The 22184-nt window shown below is 37.5% G+C and overlaps 1 protein-coding gene across 1 annotated transcript; it reads left to right on the top strand.

Moving 5' to 3' along the window:
* Window positions 1-507: 507 nt before the first annotated feature.
* On the top strand, window positions 508-21122 carry ATP6V1G3 (ATPase H+ transporting V1 subunit G3). Its single transcript, XM_036826726.1, has 3 exons — window positions 508-611; window positions 13680-13780; window positions 20909-21122. The coding sequence occupies exons 1-3, from the start codon at window positions 530-532 to the stop codon at window positions 21080-21082; spliced, it is 357 nt and encodes a 118-aa protein (XP_036682621.1). The 5' UTR covers window positions 508-529; the 3' UTR covers window positions 21083-21122.
* The last annotated feature ends 1062 nt before the right edge of the window (window positions 21123-22184 follow it).

Below are 22184 nucleotides of genomic sequence, written 5' to 3'. Positions count from 1 at the left end.
CCTGAGGCCTAGGGAGAGAACAGAATAGATGTCTATCATAAACCCAGGAAATCCCCTTTCCTCCCCAAAATGTTAATAAATTTGTCCTGAGGAGATAATTGAATCACTAGGAACAAATAAAGACCTGAAACTAGAACCACCAGGACAAAGAACAAAGAAAGATGTTGTAACTTGAAAGAAAAATTCAGTAAATAAGTCAATATTCCTAGGAAGGAAAGGGACGCTGATCTCCCTAAAGACCTCTTGCTCACTCTTTGTAAGTAGATGCAACACCCCTTTCATAGAAAAGAGCTAAAGTTGGCAGAAATAAGTTCTCAACTTCCTTGACTTAACTTGTTCTTCTGGATTCCACCCTTGGGCTCTCCTTGGAGCCCAGCTATCCTACTCACTCAGGCCATCTTGGAACCCACAGCTGTGCTTAGAACTCACTGTTGACACAACAATTCGAGCTATGCGGTGATTTCTCTAAGGATAAATAGATCCATCATTTCCCAGAGTCACAGAAGCCGCCTGACTTGGAGCCGCCGCCATGACCAGCCAGTCTCAGGGGATCCACCAGCTCCTCCAGGCAGAGAAAAGGGCCAAGGACAAGCTCGAGGAAGCTAAGAAGAGTAAGTCTCCATTCTGTCTGATTTGTGAGGGTTTTGTCACAAAAAGGGACGAGGGGGGCGCAGTAGGAGGAGCACGGATCTCAGGGGCAGGCAGGCTCTGGTGAAATCCTGGTTCCACCACACTCCCTGGGAGACCTTGGCCAGTTCATAGAAACTACCCAGTTGTCTGTCTCCCATCACTGTAGTGGGGATGGATTTTGCCAACTCAGATCTTTTGGACAGGCCACCTGCTAAGTGAAATGATAATGGACATTGAAGTTATGGAGACACAAGCTCAAGCTTTGCCTCTGCAAGTTCCTTCACATTGCCCAGCCTCAGTGTCTCAATATTGTGACATGGTTCAGAGACAGACCACTGGGAATTCCCTGGCTGTCCAGTGGTTAGGACCTGATGCTTTCACTGCCAGGGCTGGGTTCAATCCCTGGTTGGGGAACTAAGATCCCACAAGCCGTGCAGTGTGGCCAAGAAAAAAAAAAAAGAGAGAGATAAACAACTTCCAGATTGAATCTTCTTACTAGGGAGTGAACTTAAGCAAGTGACTTAACCTCTGTAAGCATCGGTTTCTGTTTCTGTAAAATTGTGATCATAACAGTTAATGTCTCATTCTCCTCCCTCTCTGGATAGCTTTTAATTTCTAATCTTTAAAAATATTTCCATCTTATTCTCATTTTCTAATATTCTTGCTATTTAGCCCTGCATCTACTAACTTAACAGGTAAGATGTTCTCAATAAACCTCAACCCCCTTCCTGTTCTCCTTGATACTCACAACAACAACCATATGAATTAGGTATTACTATTATTTCCATTTCACGTATGTAGAAACTGAAAGTCCATAATTTGCCATAATATTTTTTAAAAATAGAAAATATCATCCAAGCACCATGCTCAAAGCTTATCTTATTTACCCCTCACACAAATCTATTTTGCAAAAAGGGGAAAGTGATGCTTAGAGAAATTATGCCCCTTTCCCAAGGTCTCACAGAGGGTAAATGGTAGAGACTGGATTTGGATGGGGTCTGATTACCCAGCCACGATCTTAACAACTGCATGGTACAAAACGTACATGATTTTTATAATGAATAAACTAAGATCGCAGATCTGCAACCCAAATTCAGGTTCCCTGGGCCAAGACCTCTGTTTTTCCCACTGTCCCATTTCATATCACATGATGACTTAATCTATAGCAAGGTATGTCGTTTACCTTCTCCCTGATCACATGCCCTGTCTCTGCAATTAGATTCAAAGCTCTGCGAGATAGGGATCATGTCTTAAAATCGTTGCTTATGTAAGTCGTTGGATGCATGGAGTGATAGGAATAGGGTGATACTGGCAGAAGCTAGTTTCAGTGTATTGCATGAAATGCAGGCACAGGACATTACAATGAGAGAGAGGAAGTCGGGCTGAGGCACTGCTCTGTCCCCTGGGGTTTTCTACCGCAGGCAAAATCATTTTCCTTTCTTAAGATAAATTGATTTCCTGAACACTCAGCAAGGTGGGCACCAAAAACAAAAAAGAAAAAGACCCCATGTGGGGGAACTAGAAGAGAACAGGACGGCGAAAGATAATGAAAAAGAAAACTTTACCTACTTCTCCATTTCTTTTTCTATAAGAAACCATGCCAAGGATGGCAAAATGGTATGAATGCAGAGTACTTGTACAGGAAACAAAGCAGCCCAGGACCTGCCAGCTGAAACTGTGTAGAAAACTCCCTTATTTTTTATTCAGATTTCTTTACCACATTTAAAATATCCAGAACAGAAGACCAACTTATTTTAAGATGTGATCATTATGTTATCTTTGTTTTCCATTATGGAAGAAATGAAACAATGATAAAGCACGTACAGAATTGATGTTATCAATAAACAGCAAGGTCCTACTATACAGCACAGAGAACTATATTCAGTATCTTATAATAAACCATAATGGAAAAGAATATTAAAAAAAAGAATGTTCGTATATATATATATATATATATATATATATATATGTATGTATAACTGAATCACTTTGCTTATACAGCAGAAATTAACACAGCATTGTAAATCAACTATACTTCAATAAAAAAATAAGTAAACAACAAATGAGAAACCAAAAAAAGAAAAAAAAAGAATCAATATTATTATAGGATCCAAATGATTTTTACCAACTACCTCTCCTTTTTCAACATCATTAGAGAAGTACTGTGAATCATACAAGTTGTTTGAAAGTGGGAACCAGTCAGAACAATCTAAGCTCAGATTTCATAATAAAGATAAAAGCCAAACTTCTTTTCCTTTCCTCAAGTACGTATGCTGTCCTTGGGCAATCTTTTCTCAGAAGTAAGTACTAGAAAATCCATACTGTATTATTCGTATACAAAATGTTCATTTTGTTTGCCAGTCACTTAAAGTACTTGTGTACTTTTTTTTTTTTTCTTCATCTTTGTTCTTAAATATTCAAGCAAATATCAATCAGTAATAGTAAATACCCAGACCTTAAAAACATTTTGGAAAATATGTTTCCAAATGTTATTTCAACCAACAACCTCTGCACTCAATTTTACAGAGAATGTCTCTCCTCTGCCTCAAAGAGCTTTGAGAACCATTTTCACTGGATAGAAGCTGTTTTCTTGCCCAGCTATAATTGGGCATCATACTTCTTAAGCATGCTAAGGCAAAATAAAATAATACCTTTGCTACCTGGTATTTTGTAGCTTCTCTCATATTTCACTATGTTTTATTTCATTCATTTATTTAATTCAGTAAGTACTTATCGGGCACCCACCATTTCCAAGCCACTCTAATACATATGCTGATGAGTAGACCTAGACCTTTCCTTAAAGAATTCCCCAGTGACATAAATGTAAACGACATGAGAGATACAGATAACCATCATTTTTATAAACCCATATGTTTCACTTTATTTTTTTCCATAAAGAGATTTATTTGAAAATCTGACATACGAAGGCAGAATAGAGATTCAGAATGAGAACCAACAGATCACAATAGTGAACACCATTGTAGAAGGTCTAGAATCACCATCTCTTTCTTAAATCCATTTATTTGACAGTCCCTCAGAAACTTACACATAGAGTCTCTGCTAGAAAGAGAATTGGGAATATTCATTTTAAAAGGGAGAAAGAGAGGGAGGGAGAGAGAGAGAAAAAAACAGCAATTTACATGTTAATCCTTTTAGAAAAATATAAGATTAATAAGGTAGAAATGTTTAATATTATGTTGCAAAAATATTGATTTATTCCGTTAAGGAGGCTGCCTCAGATCCTGGTGAAGCTGTTACATAATCCAGTAGATGGTATAAATAAATGTTAAAAAAATAAAGGTTTTGCCTTAAGGGGTACAGATTAGGGGTTGGAGCCCCGTGTATAAGGATCACAGGTCCCCACTTACCAGCTGCTGAGACAGATGAGTCTTTTTGTTTTGTTTTGTGGGAGGGGGAGTGCGGGGATGGGGGTGAGTGAACAGACTTAAAAAGTGAGGTAACAAAATAGAAAAAACATTGGCTTTTTCTTATGTTTCTTTGTACAAGTTATTGAGCATCTCTGAGTTTCAGTTTTTTCTTTTCTAAAATATATAAATATCTCTTATATTTCTTAACATATAAAAATATATAAGAATAAAATATTATATATAATATTTATATTATATATTATGTTTATAATATTAAATATAAATATTATATTTTATATAAATATTTAATACATATATGGCCAAATTTTTTTAAGGATCAGAAAATGATGCTTAAGGCAGTAGAGTACAAACTAAATAGTTATTGTTGTTTTTAACTTATACTATACATATTGCATATTACTATAAGTAATAACAATAGAAGAATGAAATAGAAGAATAGAATACACAGTCTAATTTCATTCTTTTTTACAACTGCTGCAACTTCTGGGTCAATTTTTCTTATAATGGGGGAGACTGGGTCTGCTTCTAGATATTTACCTCTATTTACCTAAATTTTTATTTGAAGAACTCAGATATTTGCCTCTATTCACCGATTATGGATTCCATTGTATTTATTAGTTAAGACCCTCACCTAAATTTTTATTTGAGACACTGTTTGGTTGAATTTAGATGGAATCACAGTAGGTTGACACTATTTTAAATAATCTTACTTGAAGTTAATACCTTTTGCCTAAAAGTTGTTCATCAATCAAACATCAAAGTGGGTGTGTTGGCCGAAGACAAACTAAATACATTTTTGCAACAGAACTGGGACCTATCCTGGAGCCCAGGTTTGGGGAACTGAACTGCATCTTTGATCAGAATTAGAATAGAAATTCAAGGTACCATTATCAACAGGAGGAATAAGGACTTGTGTTTCTTTGGAATATGATTTTTTACTTTAAGTTATGACCTTTTATGAGAGCAGTATTTATTTCACGTATACCACTGCAATCTTGGAAAGGGACACACCCACAGGGGTTGCAACCAGACAATGTGGGCTGAGCCTCCAACTGGCTGGGTGGCACTGGGCAGGTCGTCTCTTAGGATCCTGATGCTTTGGCCCCCTTAGCCTCAAATTGGAGGAACAGTATGTACCTCGTGGAGTTGATGTCATAATCAACTGAGCGAATGCTTATAAAGGACTTAAAACACCCCTTGGTACCCAGAAGGGGCTGCACAAGAATTAGCTATGAGTATTCTTCCGCTACTTAATAACAAGGATTCTGAGTTCAACTGAGTTCCCCTGACCTCTTCAGCATCTTTGATGAAGTCCCCATTGAATTATACTTTAGTGCAAAATAAATAATTTAAATATTTCTACTTCTTACTTAGATAACACATCAGTGAATACAATAATGCAGATTTGTTTGGATCTCTAGGAGGCCTACCAACAATATTTTTGTAAATCAACATTTTAAATTGTTTATTTGTTTCCCAGTATACAGATATTCCAAGTTTATTTAAACAAGCACCTTGATTTCATCAATTTTCACTATGCAAGTGTGTGTTCTGATTCATGAAGATACGACTTCTACTGAACTAATAAAATAAAAATTGTTACAGTAAAAATTCATGGCCCTGTTTTGTACGTTTTGTAGGCTTGTAAATTCTTCCTTTTTCTTTATAGTCCACAGACTAATGGGGTATTTTTAAGTATATTGGACTTTCATTTCTTTGAGCGGGTCATGTTAAAATAATAACCACACAACATTTTCATCTCTTAATAACATTTGGTTATATTCAGTCCAGGATCTACACAAAACTACTTATGAGATATATATATATATATATATATATATATATATATATATATATATATATATTTTTTTTTTTTTTTTTTTTTTAACAAGGAAAGAACAAGTAAAAGAAAAAGCAAAGTAATTACAAGGAGGTAGAGTAATGAAAGTAGAGATGAGGGTAGGCACCAGAAGAGAGGAGCTTCTTTGTTTCCTTGGCGACTTCGCTTTTTCCAATGTTTGTAGTAGGTGAGCCAAATAAAAGCATTCTTCAAACCAGGTTGGTTATATCATAATATTAACAACCCCCCAAAGCCAAGAAAGCTTTTTTCTTTTTTTCTTCTACGTGGTAGAGCAGAATAAAAATGTTATTAGCAACAGATAGAAATCTCCAAGCATTCCTCAAGTGCACTTTGTGTTTATACCAAATCAAGGTGACCTCTGCTCTGTTTGTGCCTATTTTTTTTTCATTTGTATACCTACTCTTTGTACCACACTCAAGTATCTGACTTGGTTTCCAAAGTTCAGCTAACATTGTTTCTCTGATTCTCTAAGCCACTATATTATCTTCCTAGGGCTACTGTAACCAATCACCACACACAGCGTGGCTTACAACATCAGAAATGTATTAACCTCCAGTTCTGGTGGCCAGAAGTCCAGACACAAGGTGCTGGCGGGGTCGCTTCCTCCTGGAGACCCTCAGGGAGAAGGTGTCCCGTGCCTCTCTCCTAACTTCTGCTGATTGCCGGCAATCCTTGGCTTTCCTTGGCTTGGAGCTGCATCCTTCTAATCTCTGCCTCTGTAATCACATGGCCTTCTTCCCTGTGTGTCTGCTATGGGCCCCTATGCTTCTGTCTCCGGATCTGCCTCTCCTTAGAAGGACACCAGTCATCAGATGTAGGCCCATCTCAATCCAGCATGACCTCATTTTAACTTGATTGCATCTGCGAAGACCTTCTTTCCAAGTAAGGTCACATTCACAGGTACCAGATGTAAACATATTTTGAAGGACACAATCCAACATCCTCTAATTGTCAGATTCACTTGGCTGTCCTGAGTCCTTACCTTCTTAGTCTGTTTTTGTTAGTGAAAATGTCTCAAAGAAGTTGCCTGTATTCCCCGTGTCTACATTTTTTTAAACTCCATTTTCTCCTGAACCCACTCTAATCAGACTTTTGTCCCTCCAACTCTGCCAAAGCCCCCCTTGTCAAGACCAGCAAAGTTGCTAAATCCAATTAATTAACTATGCCAATCCCAACTGAATTTCTCTTTCATCTCTGAAACTCTTCCCTCACTAGACTACGCAGCCCTGCTCTCACGCTTGGTTTTCTGTCATCTTCCCAATCTCTACGGTTGGGGCCCCAGGTGGGACTTGCTCTCTTCTGTATCCACAGATACTTCCTAAGTGATTACATCTAATTCCATGACTTTAAATCCTGGCTCCAGGCGGATGATTCCCAAACTTAATATTTCCAGCCCGACTTGCTTCCCTGATCTCCAGATTTATATAAACATCAGCCTTCTCCCCATCACCACTAGATGTTTAATGGGCATCTCAATTAAACTGCTCTCTTGACTCTGCCCCAAAATAAAATGATGGAGCCAGCATTGACTCATCTGTCTCTCCTGTTTATCCATCAACTCTGTCTTCAAAGTATATAGAACTTCTTGTCAATTCCACTGCTGCTTTACTATTTCTAATCACCATTAACATTTGTCTAACCTATTGCAGTAGATTTCAAATCGATCTTCCTGTTTTTCCCTAGCCCTTACAATCTATTTTCACCACACTAGCCAAAGAAATCCTTTCTTGTATTTTTTTTTTCTTTTTTCTTTTCTGGTCACTATGCACGGCATGTGAGATCTTAGTTCCCTGACCAGGGATCGAACCTGTGCCCCCTGCATTGGAAGCTTAGAGTCTTAACCACTGGACCACCAGGGAAGTCCCAAGAAATCCTTTTAAGTCAGAAGTAGTATAACGCCACAGTGTGGCTAAAAACCCTTCATGGCTTTAGCACCTCAGGGATCCAAGTCCTTATCAACCCCATGAGGTCTCTGTGACCTGGTCCCACTGCTGCCTCTCTGATATCATTTCCTAACATTCAACCGTTCTGCTCTCTTTGACCTGTGACCCAGCCAGGCGGATGCTTTTACTGTTCCTTGAACCGGTCAAATACCCTTCCCCCTCAGGGTCTTTGCCTCTGCTGTTCCCTCTGCCTGGAATGCTCTTCCCTTTCAGGCATTTGCATGGCTAGTTGTCTCATTCCCTGAAGTCTCTGCTCATGTATCCTGTCCTCTGAAAGGCTTGCGCTGTGTCAGCACCCACTGCCGTCTCTCTGTCCCTTAGGTGCCTTGATTCGTCAGCACAGCGCTCATCACCCCTGCCGGGTCGTATCCTTACTGCCTGTTTCCTATCTCTGCTTCTCCCTCTTACATCCAGAGCTCCACGAGAGCAGAAATTTTGTCTGTTTGGGGTTCTCACTGCTGTATCCACAGACCTAGAAGAGTGGGGGACATGGTAGATAGACAGGAGTATTGGTTGGTTAAACGTCTCTTATTTCCGCTCCGTGGAACGTGCGTTGGCCACCTCCTCCTTGCACTGCTCTGTCCTCTCTCTTGGTTTCCCCTACTTCTCCGACGGCTACTCTCAGACCCTCTTGAGGCTCCTCTTCCTTTCCTCATCCCCCAATGCTGGCGATCCCTAGGTTGAGACCTTAACCCTCTTCTCTTCTCATTCCATACACGCCCCCCCACCCCATCCCCTGGTGTTGATTTCAGTGAAAACCCGCTGCTAGGACTAGTACACGCACAAACTCAGATGACTAACAAGCAAATCTCTGTCTCCATTTTAGACCTTTCTCCTGAATTCCAAAGATGTCTGTCCAGCCACCCTCTGCATATCCCCAAGTAGGTGTCCTCAGGGAAGCCTACAGAGGCTTCTTTTTTGGTGACATCCTAGGGACCTTTCCTCCAGCTCATGCTTTACTCTCTGCCTTCCTTCTTCGCAAAAGGCCCCCAGGAATTGGGATCTGTTTTCCGAACAATGATTAGAAACTGTTGCATATTCTTACAATCACTTCATATACAATTTTTAAAATCCTTCCAATGACTCTTTGCAGTAGATTCTTAAATCTGTTTTATAGATGAGAATACTCAGGTTCAGAAACTCTAAATAAAGTGGCTCAAGGTTACAAAGCTTCTAACATCTTATTGTATCAGTGCCTACTGTATCATTCTGATTTCCTTCTGAAATGATCAGTGGCATCTTGTCTTCCCACTAGAACGAGTTCCAGAACCAGTTTAGCCGTACAACCAACAGAGTGTCTCAAGGACCCATCAGCGTCAGTCCCTTGGCCTCTTCAAGACAAGAAGCCAGGCAGGATGCAGCTGTGAGCCTTGCCCTCTGTCCCCACATAGAGTTCAGGTGTAACCTGCCCAATATCTTAATCCTTTCCCCACAAATCACCTACAAATCAATCCAAACATCTTTCTCTCCTACTTTTCCTCCCACAAAACATCCTATGGAATAGATCCCAATAATGGCTTGTTGAATGTAGGACATTTCTGTGTGACAATCCAAATGTCTAAAAATGAGTGACTTCACAGATGGAGACCAGACTTGTGGTTGCCAAGGGGGAGGAGGGGTGGGGGAAGGATGGATTTGGAGTTTGGGATTAGCAGATGCAAACTATTATATAGAGGATGGATAAACCACAAGGTCCTACTGTAAAGCACAGCGAACTGTATTCAGTATCCTGTGATAAACCATAACGAAAAAGAATATGAAAAAAGGAATGTATCTACATGTATAACTGAGGCATTTTGCTCTACAGCAGAAATTAACACAACATTGTAAATCAACTATACTTCAATAAAATAAATTTTAAAAAATAAGAGAATTCCCTGGTAGTCCAGTTTTCCCAAAAATATCTCAGAAAAGATTGTTTTGTATTTTTTCTAATCTCAAAAGTAGACAATTCATTCCCATTTCTGTCCTGGCTAATAAGTCTATTCAGCTTAACATTTCCACCTCAGAAGTCTTCCCTGACCTCCCCTAGCAGCATTTTCTGAGCCCCTTACTCTACATGTGTGTGTCTATTTGTTTGTATTTTTCACTTCCTCTGTTACCAGAAGATGCAACATGACTCTTGGGATGAAGGGGAAGCACAGGCTCTAGAATTTTCATAGTAGAAGTTTCCATAAATGTTGTCATTTTTAACTGTCACAAAACAAATAGAACCAAGATTTCTGTTTCATTGCTTTCACAGTTGATTTTGTGTATCCTTCACAATTTTATGCATTTTCTAATTTTCCTCTTGGACGTTGAAGCAGCATGTACATGTTTCCAAAATACACCATATTGGGACTTCCCTGGCTGTCCAATGGTTAAGACTCTGTGCTCCCAATGCAAGGGGTGCGGGTTGGATCCCTGATTGGTTAAGGAACTAAGATCCTGCATGCCTCGCATCGCAGCCAAGAAAACAAAAATACACCATATGTACCTCAGCTAGAGGCAAGGACCATATCATATATTTTTCTGTTTCTAGCCCTGTGCATAATAAGTAGTACATGTTCAATAAATATTGAATGAATAATGGATGAATAAATGAAAACCATCCTTTCCTGCACCACCCTGAAGCACCTGCTTTAGCAGTATTTAAAATCATGATACGTGAGATCACCACATTCTCTAAAACAAAAATTAGAACATTCAGCCTAATAAGCCTGTGTAATCTTGGAGGATATTTGGGACAAAAATTTGACTGTTGTATTTAAAATCTGGACTGTCCCATAGGGTCACCCTTGTGTTTGATAGAGAAAGTATTGAGAAATAAGAAAATGAACCCCTTTTGGTTCACAGCAGCCATGTTTTTAATGCTTAAGAAGAAAGAGGTGTAATTTTTTTATGCTGTTATTTCTTTTAATTTTTACTTTATATTGGACCATAGTTGGTTAACAGTGATGTGTTAGTTACAGGTGTAAAGTGATTCAGTTATACCCATAAAGTATCCATTCTTTTTCAAATTCTTTTCCCATTTAGGTTATTACAGAGTACTGAGCAGAGTGTCTTGTGTTATACAGTAGGTCCTTTTTGGTTATCTATTTAAAATATAACAGTGTGTACATGCCAATCCCAAACTCCCAATCTATCCCTCGACACCCCAACACGACTGCCCCTGGTAATTATAAGTTCATTCTCTAAGACTGTGTTTCTGTTTTGTAAATAGGTTCATTTGCATCATTTTTTTTAGATTCCGCATATAAGCAATATCAAATGGCATTTGTCTTTCCGAAAGAGGTGTAATTTTAAAATTTGGAAATCTCCCGCACAGGCAGAGAAGCCAGCTAGAGGTTAATACAAGTGGATTTGATGCATGCATTTTGCTTCACCTCCAGCGAGACAGCCAGCGTGAGGCTCTAGTTTCTTGCCCTGGATGAAATCAGGTGGAACATATGCAAGCTCTCACAGGCGGCAGCTGCCCAGTCCTTCCAGAAAATTGCTATGCCAGCAGCGACTTCCCTGTGGCTCTCCTCTTTAATTGAATGAGAACCAGCAGGTGACTGGTGCCATGAGGAGGGAATCAGACACACTCTGAGCTTGTCACTGAGTGATGGAGCTAATATGCAGCCTCTTAAGTGAAGCACTGGATTCTTCCCGGCAGCAAGGCACACGGAGATTTTCTTCTTTCTATTATTATTTTTGCGTGCTAGAGTCGTGACTTTGAAACCAGTATATTTTACATAATTTGCAATTAAGGTGGAAAGTCAAGATGTTTTATGTGGTTGATTGGATAAAATCGTATCCTACAACCCATCATTATGTATCCTATAACCCATTATAGCTAAGAAAATGTTAATACATCTTAAATATATTTTTGTCCTAATGTGAATGATGAGCAGTGATAAGAAAGTGGGCTGGGGATCCAGCAACAGCTTTCCTTGCCAACATATCTAATTGTTCTGCGGATAGCATGTGTTTGGTTGCCGCAAAATGGTTAGAACTATAGAGAATAAAGAAATCTGTATATGCAAAATGGTAAGGAGCATTAATTAAGCAGCAAAAAGGTAAGCATTGCTGTGAATGTTCCATTAAGCCTCAAGCATCAGAAGACCATTAATTTATATGAGACCTTGGATTTTACAGAGAATGTAGACAGATTCCGTTCTGAATGAGGTCAGCTCAGTCCCATTCAAGGGTAATACATATTCAAAGAGACACATCTCAATTTATAACTCAGCGACTCTCTTTATCCCATCTATATACAGTGACTAGCAAAGCAACTCATACGCAGCAGGGAGAGAAATTTAGACACCATCTACACTCAAATACAACGAAGGTACAGAAAGACGAAACCACGTAAAAGCCTGTATCTAGATTGACACATAGGTAAAAATTTAAGATTTTTTTAATGCTACTTAATGAGAACATATTTATTTATTTATTCATTATTTTTATTTTTATTGAAGTATAGTTGATTTACAACGTTGTGTTAGTTTCAGGTGTACAGCAAAGTGATTCTGTTATATATATATATATATCTATATATCTATCTGTGTATATTATATATATCTGTGTATATATATATATCTGCATATATATATTATATATATATATATATATATATATATATATATATATATATATATATATTCTTTTTCAGATTATTTTCCCTTACAGGTTATTATAAAATATTCAATATAGTTTCCCATGCTATATAGTCCTTGTTGGTTATCTATTTTATCTAATTTACGTTTATATATGGTACTGTGTATATGTTAATCTCAAACTCCTAATTTATCCCTCTTCCCCCCTTTCCCCTTTGGTAACCATAAGTTTGTTTCCTATGTCTGAAAATACACTTATTTCGTTCAAAGTCTGCATTATATAACAAACCCTTGACAAAAATTAAAAACAAAAGCTTGAGACCGTATCAGAGAGAAGAAACTATGTTAAATGGGCAAAAGAATAAAGGCATTTAACTAAAATAAAAAGACGATAGATTCCAAGACAAATTAATTTTAATACAGTTGAGAATTTCTTTAAAGTTTTAATGATCACAAAGCATTAGTATCTGAAGGTGGTGGGTGGTGAGTGCCTAGCAGCTATGACTATTACTCTATAACCCCCCAAACTTACTCTGGTTGTCAAAAAAAGTCATGTGCTTACCTAATGATCTCCACAGCTTTGTTTGTCTGAAACTTTCATCTGCATTGCTCTCTGCTGGCTTAAGGCTTACACCTTTGCTCTTAATAAAAGAAAAGAGAGCTACTTAACTAAATCTCCTAACCATTAAAAACAGTTGGTTTTACAATCACTTTCAAGTCCCCCTCAGAGAAAGCTACTACAAAAAGTATCTACTTTGATGTGCTCTGGGGCTTAATCAGACTTTCTAGAGTCAACAAATGGCAAGGAAAAAACCCAATAAAATGCTTTAAAAAATTGTTAGTTGGTTTGATAGAGTCTGAGCTGCATGTTTGTGCATTTGGAGATCTGCCAGTATTAAATAGAATCCAGTTGGTATGGACTGAAGGATCCTGGCAGCAAATCAGGACAGAAAATCTGACCAAATAATGTCTTTTTGACTCAGTGACAGCTAAAATCTGTTCTCTGGCTGGTACTGCTGTGAGTAAATGGGCAGATATTTTATTGAAACATGGAGGTGTGAAAGAACGTTGTCATTTCCATGTTCTAAAGAATCCAATTGAAAAAAACAGGAATTTTTCAATATCTATCGTTTTTTAATGCAGGATGTCATTCTAGGAAAAAAAAAAGCATCAAAAAATAATGTAAGACCTCACCCATATTTTTAAAAATCAAGTTGGAAATTCCAGAAGGGTTGAAAAGAAATAGCGCTCCTTCTATGCCACTGTTAATTTTCAGGAAAAGCCAAGCGTTTGCGGCAAGCCAAGGAGGAAGCAATGGCAGAAATTGACCAGTACAGAATGCAGAGAGATCAGGAATTTCGACAGAAACACGCTAAGGTAAGTAAGAAAGTCAGCACTGATTTTTTGCAGCATAGACTATAAGGTATGAATAGTCATTAATAATGATAAGATATTAATCCTCATAAGGTGTCATGCACACCACCAGGAGAGAAAAATACACTGGATGGAGCGAATATAGTTCAACCAAGGCTGAATAGCAAGCAAAATCTTAAACGTTACAGAATTACTGATTTCACATTTTCACTTCCAAGGCTTTTTGATTTGTCATAGAAAGTGACAATCTATAGTTATTATCTAATACAGTGTAGATTAAAAATCGTATTCTCAAACATACAAGTGGATGGAATTGGTTAAAGTATTATTCCTACAACAGATTATTTTTTTTAATTAATTTGTTTATTCATTTATTTTTGGCTGCGTTGGGTCTTTGTTGCTGCACGTGGGCTTTCTCTAGTTGCGGCGAGCGGGGGCTACTCTTCGCTGCGGTGCGCAGGCTTCACATTGAGGTGGCTTCTCTTGTTGCGGAGTTTGGGCTCTAGGCTCACAGGCTTCAGTAGTTGTGGCCTGCCAATGCAGGGGGCACCGGTTGGAGCCCTGGTCCGGGAAGATCCCACATGCTGCGGAGCAACTAAGCCCGTGTGCCACAACTACTGAGCCTGCGCTCTAGAGCCCGCGAGCCACAACTACAACAGATTATTGACTAACACATTTTAGAAAGAAAGAAACATCAGAGAACATTTTTGTTGCTGTTGTCTGTTAACGTTTACTAATAGAATCAATAAAAAGTGTTGTACAATGTTCTACAATGAACTTGTTAGGCCAAATTTCCTTTGGTGGATTCAAGATTTAGGAATGACCCAAGTAGATGTTGTCATCTATTGCTGAAAAGTCTTCTGGTATTTCCTTACGATTTCCTTTTCAACTGGCTGGCTTCATTCAACAAATCTTTTAGGAAAATATAAAGAAATGCTTTTTCTTACGCTAGCACTTAAAAAATATCTGCAGTTTACAGTAAAAAAATATATAAGTGCATGAATTTTTCAGAGCTGATTGCAATATGGCTTAAATTCCATGTGCCATAACTAAAGTTTATATATTTTCTTTTTGCCTCAGCAAAAATACAAATAAAGCTCTGTGCAGAAGCCTGACATTGCAAGATGAACTACAAGCAGTTTGTAAATCTCTCTGTTTACAGCTTTGACTTTAGTGGCAGTAGGTGCAGAGCTCACGTGGGATCAGGTAAATTGGATTACACGGTAGGAAAAACTTTTCCAATGGGCTGTTTCTTAAAATAAAAAGCCATTTCTAGGACAAAGTGGACCACTCAGCAAAAATAAATTCTTCTTATCGATATTTGGGAAAAGGAATCATAAAGTCCCAAGTCCACACATGCATATATGCCCTCTATGATTGGCCCTTGGCTATCTCTCTAAACTGTCAGCTCTGAAAATGTCATGCGCTTACCTTTTACTCTGAACTGCAGATATTTTTTAAATGTTAGGGTAGGACACAGCATTGCTTTATATTTTCATGAAAGATTTATGGAATGAAGCCAGCTAATTGAAAAGGAAATCATAAGGAAATACCAGAAGACTTTTCAGCAATAGACAACAATATCTACTTTGGTCATTTGTAACATTTTTTACTACTTTTGTCCCTACTTGTTCTGTTCTCGCCATATGTCTCCCTGTTTTTCCCCAGAAGAACGAAACAGGCTGCTGCCACAGGGCCTTTGCATATGCTCTATCCATTCCAAGGATCTTCTTCTTTTACACACATTCATCTCTCCTTGAGCTCTGTTTAGTTGTTAGCTCTTCTTCCTGATCACCTTATCTAAAACTGTGTCTCTCATAAAAAAAGAAAGTAAGTACCCATTGTAGTCATAGCATTTATCACTACTGGATATATTATATATTTACATATTTTGCTTATTGTTTATCTTTCCTTCTGGACTATAAACACCAAAATGCAGGTTCTTTGTTTTGTTCTCTGTTGCTTTCCTTGACATTGGTATGGAGTCTGCTCCACAGTAAGTATCCAATAAGTATCCAGTAAGAATGAATAACTAAACATCTCTTCCATGCCTTTATCTTTCCTATTGAGTTCTGTCATAGCCATGCCATATTAGGACCTGAAAAAATAATCATTCTTCACACCAATCAGCTCTTTTGATCCTGTGTTGGATATTTCTAATATATGCATTTTTAAGTAATTACAAAACTGACCATCATTTTAGAAAGTGGCTGGGTTTAATCTCTTGAAATATTATTTCTCCAGAAGAATCTGCTAAAATGTAAATCTGGTTCAGGATATTTGTTCTCTGCATCGGAGAATAATTAAAATTCCTCATTACTCTCATAATTAGAGCTCTAAGCCAATCTTACAGCTAGTTGATCAAAAGCTTACATAAAAAGGTCAGCATGTTTAGGCCTCTGCTACCTCAAGCATATTGTCAACCATGAGCATAGATCTTCTTTCCTGGCATGACCTCCATATGTCAGACACAGCGCTATTCCAGTTAAAGCGCATCATCGTTAACCCAGAGCATGTGGGAGGTCTGGGAGGAGACCCAAGAAACCAGTTTTCTGCCTGCTGTGGGTGTTGCTCCTTGATGCTACTTTTTTGGTTGCTTTTTAGCTCTTGTTAATGTCTGGGTTTATCCAACTCCCCTGAGTTGTCAATAGAAGTGAGCATCCCAATGTGGGCTGTATATTAAAGAATATTTTTATAACAAAGATTTACTGATCACTTGTTTATTTACTTATTCCTTGTTTCACTTTATCCCTTGCTAGAATTTCATACCACTCAGCAATGAAAAAGACCAAACTAAAAATATATGCAACAGCTTGGGTGACTCTAAAAAAGGTGCTATGCTGAGCGAGAGAAGGCCATCATTTATACTGTATGATTCCATTTATATTGGATACGAAGTATATACTGTATGATTCCATTTATACGATAGTCTCAAAAAGACAAAACTATAGTGATGGAGTTACTGCAACCATCCTGTAGAACTTTGGAAAAGTCCTACAAAATAACATCTTCTACCGAAGAAGATAAAAAGAAATCTGGACTACTACAGGGGAAAAATTAAATCTACTGTTAATGCAAGTAAAAGTTAGATGCACCATTCATCTAAACCAAAGACCTGAAAATGGTTGCCCTGGGCATATTGAAGATTTTTGTCTTTAATCTTTCTTCCTAAATTCATATCATGAAAACATTTTTGTTTCCTTGAAGCAACCACAAATTGAGAACGCAAAACTGTGTGTGGGATCTGAACCTCTGATTGCCCTTAAACTGGAACATGTAAACAACTTAAAAAGAAACTTATTGAATGCTGAAAGATTTCACCAACACCATTGGTCATTAAGCTGTAAAGCTATACACATCAGTCTCAACACTGAAGGTTTGAAAATACACATAGAGAAGTCTTTAAATTGTACCCTTTGACCAAATGTACCATTACGTGTCACTTAATTATCAACTTCTAATTTATACAGTGTCCCAAATATTCAAGCAGCAGGCTTTGGCCAAGAAGAGCAGTAGAACAGGTAATAAGTTCTCTGTAACACCTGGTGATCTGCTCATTCTATTCTGTTCAACAAATATGTATTGAGCATCTACTATGTGCCTGGCAATGTTTGAGGTAGTTACAACTCATCAGTGGACGAGATGACACTTATCCCTCCCTTTGTGGAGCTTACATTCATTCATTTAAACTCCTACATGGCTTAAAGCAGCACTGTCTTCAGATACAAATGCAATTCTTCCCAAGGAAGACCATTTAAAATGGTGCATGGTGAGTCACGGTACGTACCATCTAGGAAACAGTGCAGAAACTCAAATTATTGCAGATCAAATAAACTCAGAAATAATGTGATATAATTATGCAGGATGAGACATAGGAGTATGGGTTATTGACAAGGGTATTCCAATGTTTCTGAAAGTTTAAGATGGATTATACAAATTTTAAAGTACAAGCAACACAGTGAGAAATCATAATAATCATTACTGACATTTACTGATTACTTGCTCAGTGCTAAGCTTCTGTGCTAAACACCGTCTTCATAATAAATATCTTCAGAAAATTATCATGTTGCCTTAACAAAGCGCCTTAAGAATATAACTAATACTAGTGGCTGTCATCTGCCACCCTAGACCTGCACTGTCAAAAATGATGGTAATTCTCATGTAGCTACCAAGCACTTGAAATGTAGCTAGTCCAAATTAAGACATTCTATAAATGTAAAATACATACCAGATTACAAAGACTTAGTATGACAAACAATAATGCAATAATATTACACTGTATATTAAAATAATAGTATGATTATATTGGGTTAAATAAAAATATTATTCAAGTTAATTTTACCAATTTTTTAAATACAACTCTAGAAGATTTAAAATTACTTACATGGCTCACTTTGGGGCTATTACTTTTCTGTTGGACAGCACCACTTTGCACTCATGAACCTGGCTGACTTTTTAAAATGATCCCATCAAATGGGTGATGTTATCCCCATTTAAAAAATAAAGAGCTTAAGGTTGAGAGAGTAGCACTGACATATATACACTACCATGTGTAAAATAAATAGCTAGTGGGAAGCTGCTGTATAGCACAGGGAGCTCAGCTCAGGGCTCTGTGATGACCTAGATGGGTGGGATGGGGGTGGTGGGAGGGAGGTTTAAGAGGGAAGGCATATATGTATACATATAGTTGATTCATTTTGTTGTACAGTGGACACTAACACAACATTGTAAAGCAAATACACTCCAATAAAAAATAAAGAGCCTAAGGTTGAGATGAACTTTTCCAAAGTCCTTCAAGACAGCTGCAGTAACTTAGCCTAATAATAACTATTTTTAACACTACTCCAAAGAAAAGTAGGTAATAGTTTCATAACTGTGTGTCTTTTAAATTTTTCACTGCTTAAGACATTGAATTTAGAAACAATAATTTTTTTTTTTGAGTTTGGTAGACTCTAACAAACTCACAAAAAAAAATCCAATATTGGATTTAGAGGAAAAATTTTATTTTGGTAGAACTATTTTGGTAAGTAGTTCTCTTCTATTTTTCATATCTTTGTAGCAAGGGAATTTTCATCCACATGTCTGTGCTTCTTGTATACTCACTCATCAAAATGTTGTTTTATAAAAGTTATTTGATGTCTTAGGAGCTATATCACCTCAAAATGATTTTCTTTGAACTAGGAAGCCCCAGTTGCCTGGACTATAAACAGAAAAGAACTTGAACCTGATCGCCTCAATTGCATTTGATTTCAAGTTTGGGACCCAGAAAGATCATGTGGATTCTAGAATTTAGGATAGCCTTCTTTACCCTGAAGTAAAAAATCAAGCATTAGTGAGGTCTCTTGGACTAAATTAAATGCATACTTTCCATAAACACTCATGGAAGAGAAAAACAAACAAACAAAAACCAGCTGTGTTGCCTTCGCCATGTCCTGTTCAAGAAAGGCTGAGTTTACAACAGAGATAAAATTAGGACTTGTCTGTTTGCTTTAGCAAAGGATAACCTTACAAAGGGTTTCTCTGAAGAATCCCTTTAAATTGGTAACTCCCCTGGTAAAATTATATTTCAGTCATATCATTACTTGACAGAGAGGCTAAGAGATAGAGGAGGTACTGGGAAATACTGGGAATCACTGCCCATGAAAGACCAATCAGAAAGATAAGTTAAACAGAGTCTAAAATTACAATGGAACTAAATGGACAAGTACAGATCTTCCTCAGTTTATGGTGGGGTTACCTCCTGATAAACCCATGGTAGGTTGAAACTATCAAAGTCGAAAATGCATTGAATACACCTAATCCACCCATATCATAGCTTAGCCCAGCCTGCCTTAAATGTGATTGAAACACTGTCATTAATGTACAGTTAGGCAAAGTCATCTAACACAGCTGATCTTGTAATAAAGTGAATATCTCATGTAATTGATTGAATACTGTACCGAAAGTGAAAAACCAAATGGTTGTTTGGGTACAGAATGGCTGTGAGTATAAGGGTTGTTGACCCTTGAGATCGCTGGGCTCACTGGGAGCTGTGGTCTCCACTGCTCAGCAACACAAGAGAGTATCGTATAGAATATCACTAGCCCAGGAAAAGATCAAAATTCAAAGTACAGTTTCTACTGAATTTGTATCACTTTCACACCATCAAAAAATTGTAACTCGAGCCATAAAAATTAGGGACCAAATGTCTGTACATCCCAATTTATACCAAAATTTTCAAGATTATATCTAATACCTAAAAAAAGATACACCTGTGCATGTGAAAGTATCTTATTGAGCATACTGTGGCTGTATCTTTCTAAAAAAAATTAAAAGATTTAATGAGTTCAGATAATGTATTTTAAAAATTGACAAACCAGGTATTTGCTCTTTAAAGACCAGCAAAATGGGTTTAATGATGTCTTTCAACTTTATTTTCCAGACTTTTAATACAGAAAGTAAGCAATAGGTAAGATACAGGAACTCAATGGAAACTATTATAAATATCAATACATGAAAAAATTTCTGAGCATGGTATAATGATCGTGAACTTGCATTCAATTTGCACTGTGTGAAGGTCAATTTAGAAGTAGAAGTCACCTGTTGTGGCCAGCTTCCTTTTTTTTTAGTAGTTGGTTTACAATATAGTTTCAGGTGTACAGCATAGTGATTCAGGTTTTACTTTTTTTTTGCAGAGAATATTCTTTTAGAAAAGTGTATCCATCCCACTCATAGCACTGGTGATCTTACCCATTCTCTGAAAAAATTCTGGAAAAATAATGCATAATGTAAGTGACAAACAAGCCAAAATGAATTTAACTTACAAAACAATTAAAATTTTTAATAGATCTTTATTGGAGTATAATTGCTTCACAATACTGTGTTAGCTTCTGTTGTACACCAAAGTGAATCAGCCGTATGCATACATATGTCCCCATATCCCCTCCCTCTTGCGTCTCCCTCCCACCCTCCCTATCCCACCCCTCTAGGTGGTCACAAAGCACCGAGCTGATCTCCCTGTGCTATGTGGCTGCTTCCCACTAGCTATCTATTTCACATTCAGTAGTGTAAATATGTCGATGCTACTCTTACAAAACAACTGAATTTTAATATGATGTATAGTGTAGTGAATTATCTGTTTTATTTTGGCAGATAATGGGCTCTCAGAGTAATATCTCGGAAGAAATAGAAGCGCAAACGCTAGAGAAGATTAAAGAACTGAATGGAAGCTACAACAAGTCCATGGAAAGTGTGATCAACCAGCTTTTGAGCATCGTCTGTGACGTGAAACCAGAAATCCATGCGAACTACAGAATCGCCAACTAAATGTGCACCCCATTGTTCAATAAACTGCGTCTGCATGCCCCCTGGTTGCTTATGGTTTCATGTTTATATTAAGAGATTTGAACTGTACATCTTAAATTTACTAGACATCTACAGATTATAATGTGACATAATTCATACATGAATACTGAATTTAAAAGCAAACCAACAAAAAAGTTGTTACAGCTTTCCTGGTAATACTTATGACCTTGTCTTTTAACTCGGAGTAAGTCAGGAATGCAGGGCAACATATTTTTTGACACTTGAAGAAAAAACATGGACTTGACCATTTTTTAGTGGGTGTAGGTTTTTTTTTTTTAATTTCCTCTCCTTTTTATCAGTATAGAAAATGTGTTCTTAGTTGCAGTTGTTAAAAGATCATTGTTAAGGGAGATATAACCATGACTCTGATACAGATATAAAATGAATATATGTTAAGGATTTTATTTAATTCAATAATCAATGAGGAAACCAGTAAGATGTTATCACTAGTTCAAAGAAGAATAAGAACTTCATAGATAGAAAGAGAGATGATAGATAAATAGACAGATAGATACATAGATACTTAAAGAGTAATGGGTTATATAAACATCCTCTCCGTCTAACCTCAACAAACCAAATATTCTTCTCTTTCTAGCAGAAATGTTAAAAAAAATTAAATGACAGTTAAATAAGTTGCTAGCATACATGTTTAGGCTAAAAAAACCAAAAACAAACAAACAAAAAAACAAAATAACAGCAACAAAACCTCCCAGGAGAAATAGTAGGTTAGTACGTATTATGAACTGAATGTTTGTATTGCCCCAGAATCCACAGGCTGAAATCTAATCCCCAATGTCATGGCATTTGGAGGTAGGGCCTCTGGGAGATAATTAAGTCATGAGGGTGGCACCCTTGTGAATGGGATTCATTAGTGCCCTATTGAAGGAGGCCAGAGGGCGCTCACCCTCTTTCTGCCATGTTAGGATCCAATAAGCCCTCTGCCCGTGGCCTGGAAGAGGGCCCGCATCAGAACCTGACCACCTTGGCACCTTCATCTCAGACTTCCAGCCTCTAGGACTATGAAAAAGAAATTCCTGTTATTCATAAGCCACGCAGTCTGTGG

Source organism: Balaenoptera musculus, chromosome 1, assembly GCF_009873245.2.
Source record: "Balaenoptera musculus isolate JJ_BM4_2016_0621 chromosome 1, mBalMus1.pri.v3, whole genome shotgun sequence".
Classification (NCBI taxonomy): Eukaryota; Metazoa; Chordata; class Mammalia; order Artiodactyla; family Balaenopteridae; genus Balaenoptera; species Balaenoptera musculus.
The sequence above is the reverse complement of the archived record's forward strand: the minus strand, read 5'-3'. Positions and strand labels throughout refer to the sequence as shown.

Coding starts and splice junctions, on each gene's coding strand:
- ATP6V1G3 (XM_036826726.1), top strand. CDS start 530: ATGACCAGCCAGTCTCAGGGGATCCACCAGCTCCTCCAGGCAGAGAAA. Junction 612..13,679: donor GCTCGAGGAAGCTAAGAAGA/GTAAGTCTCCAT, acceptor GTTAATTTTCAG/GAAAAGCCAAGCGTTTGCGG. Junction 13,781..20,908: donor TTCGACAGAAACACGCTAAG/GTAAGTAAGAAA, acceptor TTATTTTGGCAG/ATAATGGGCTCTCAGAGTAA.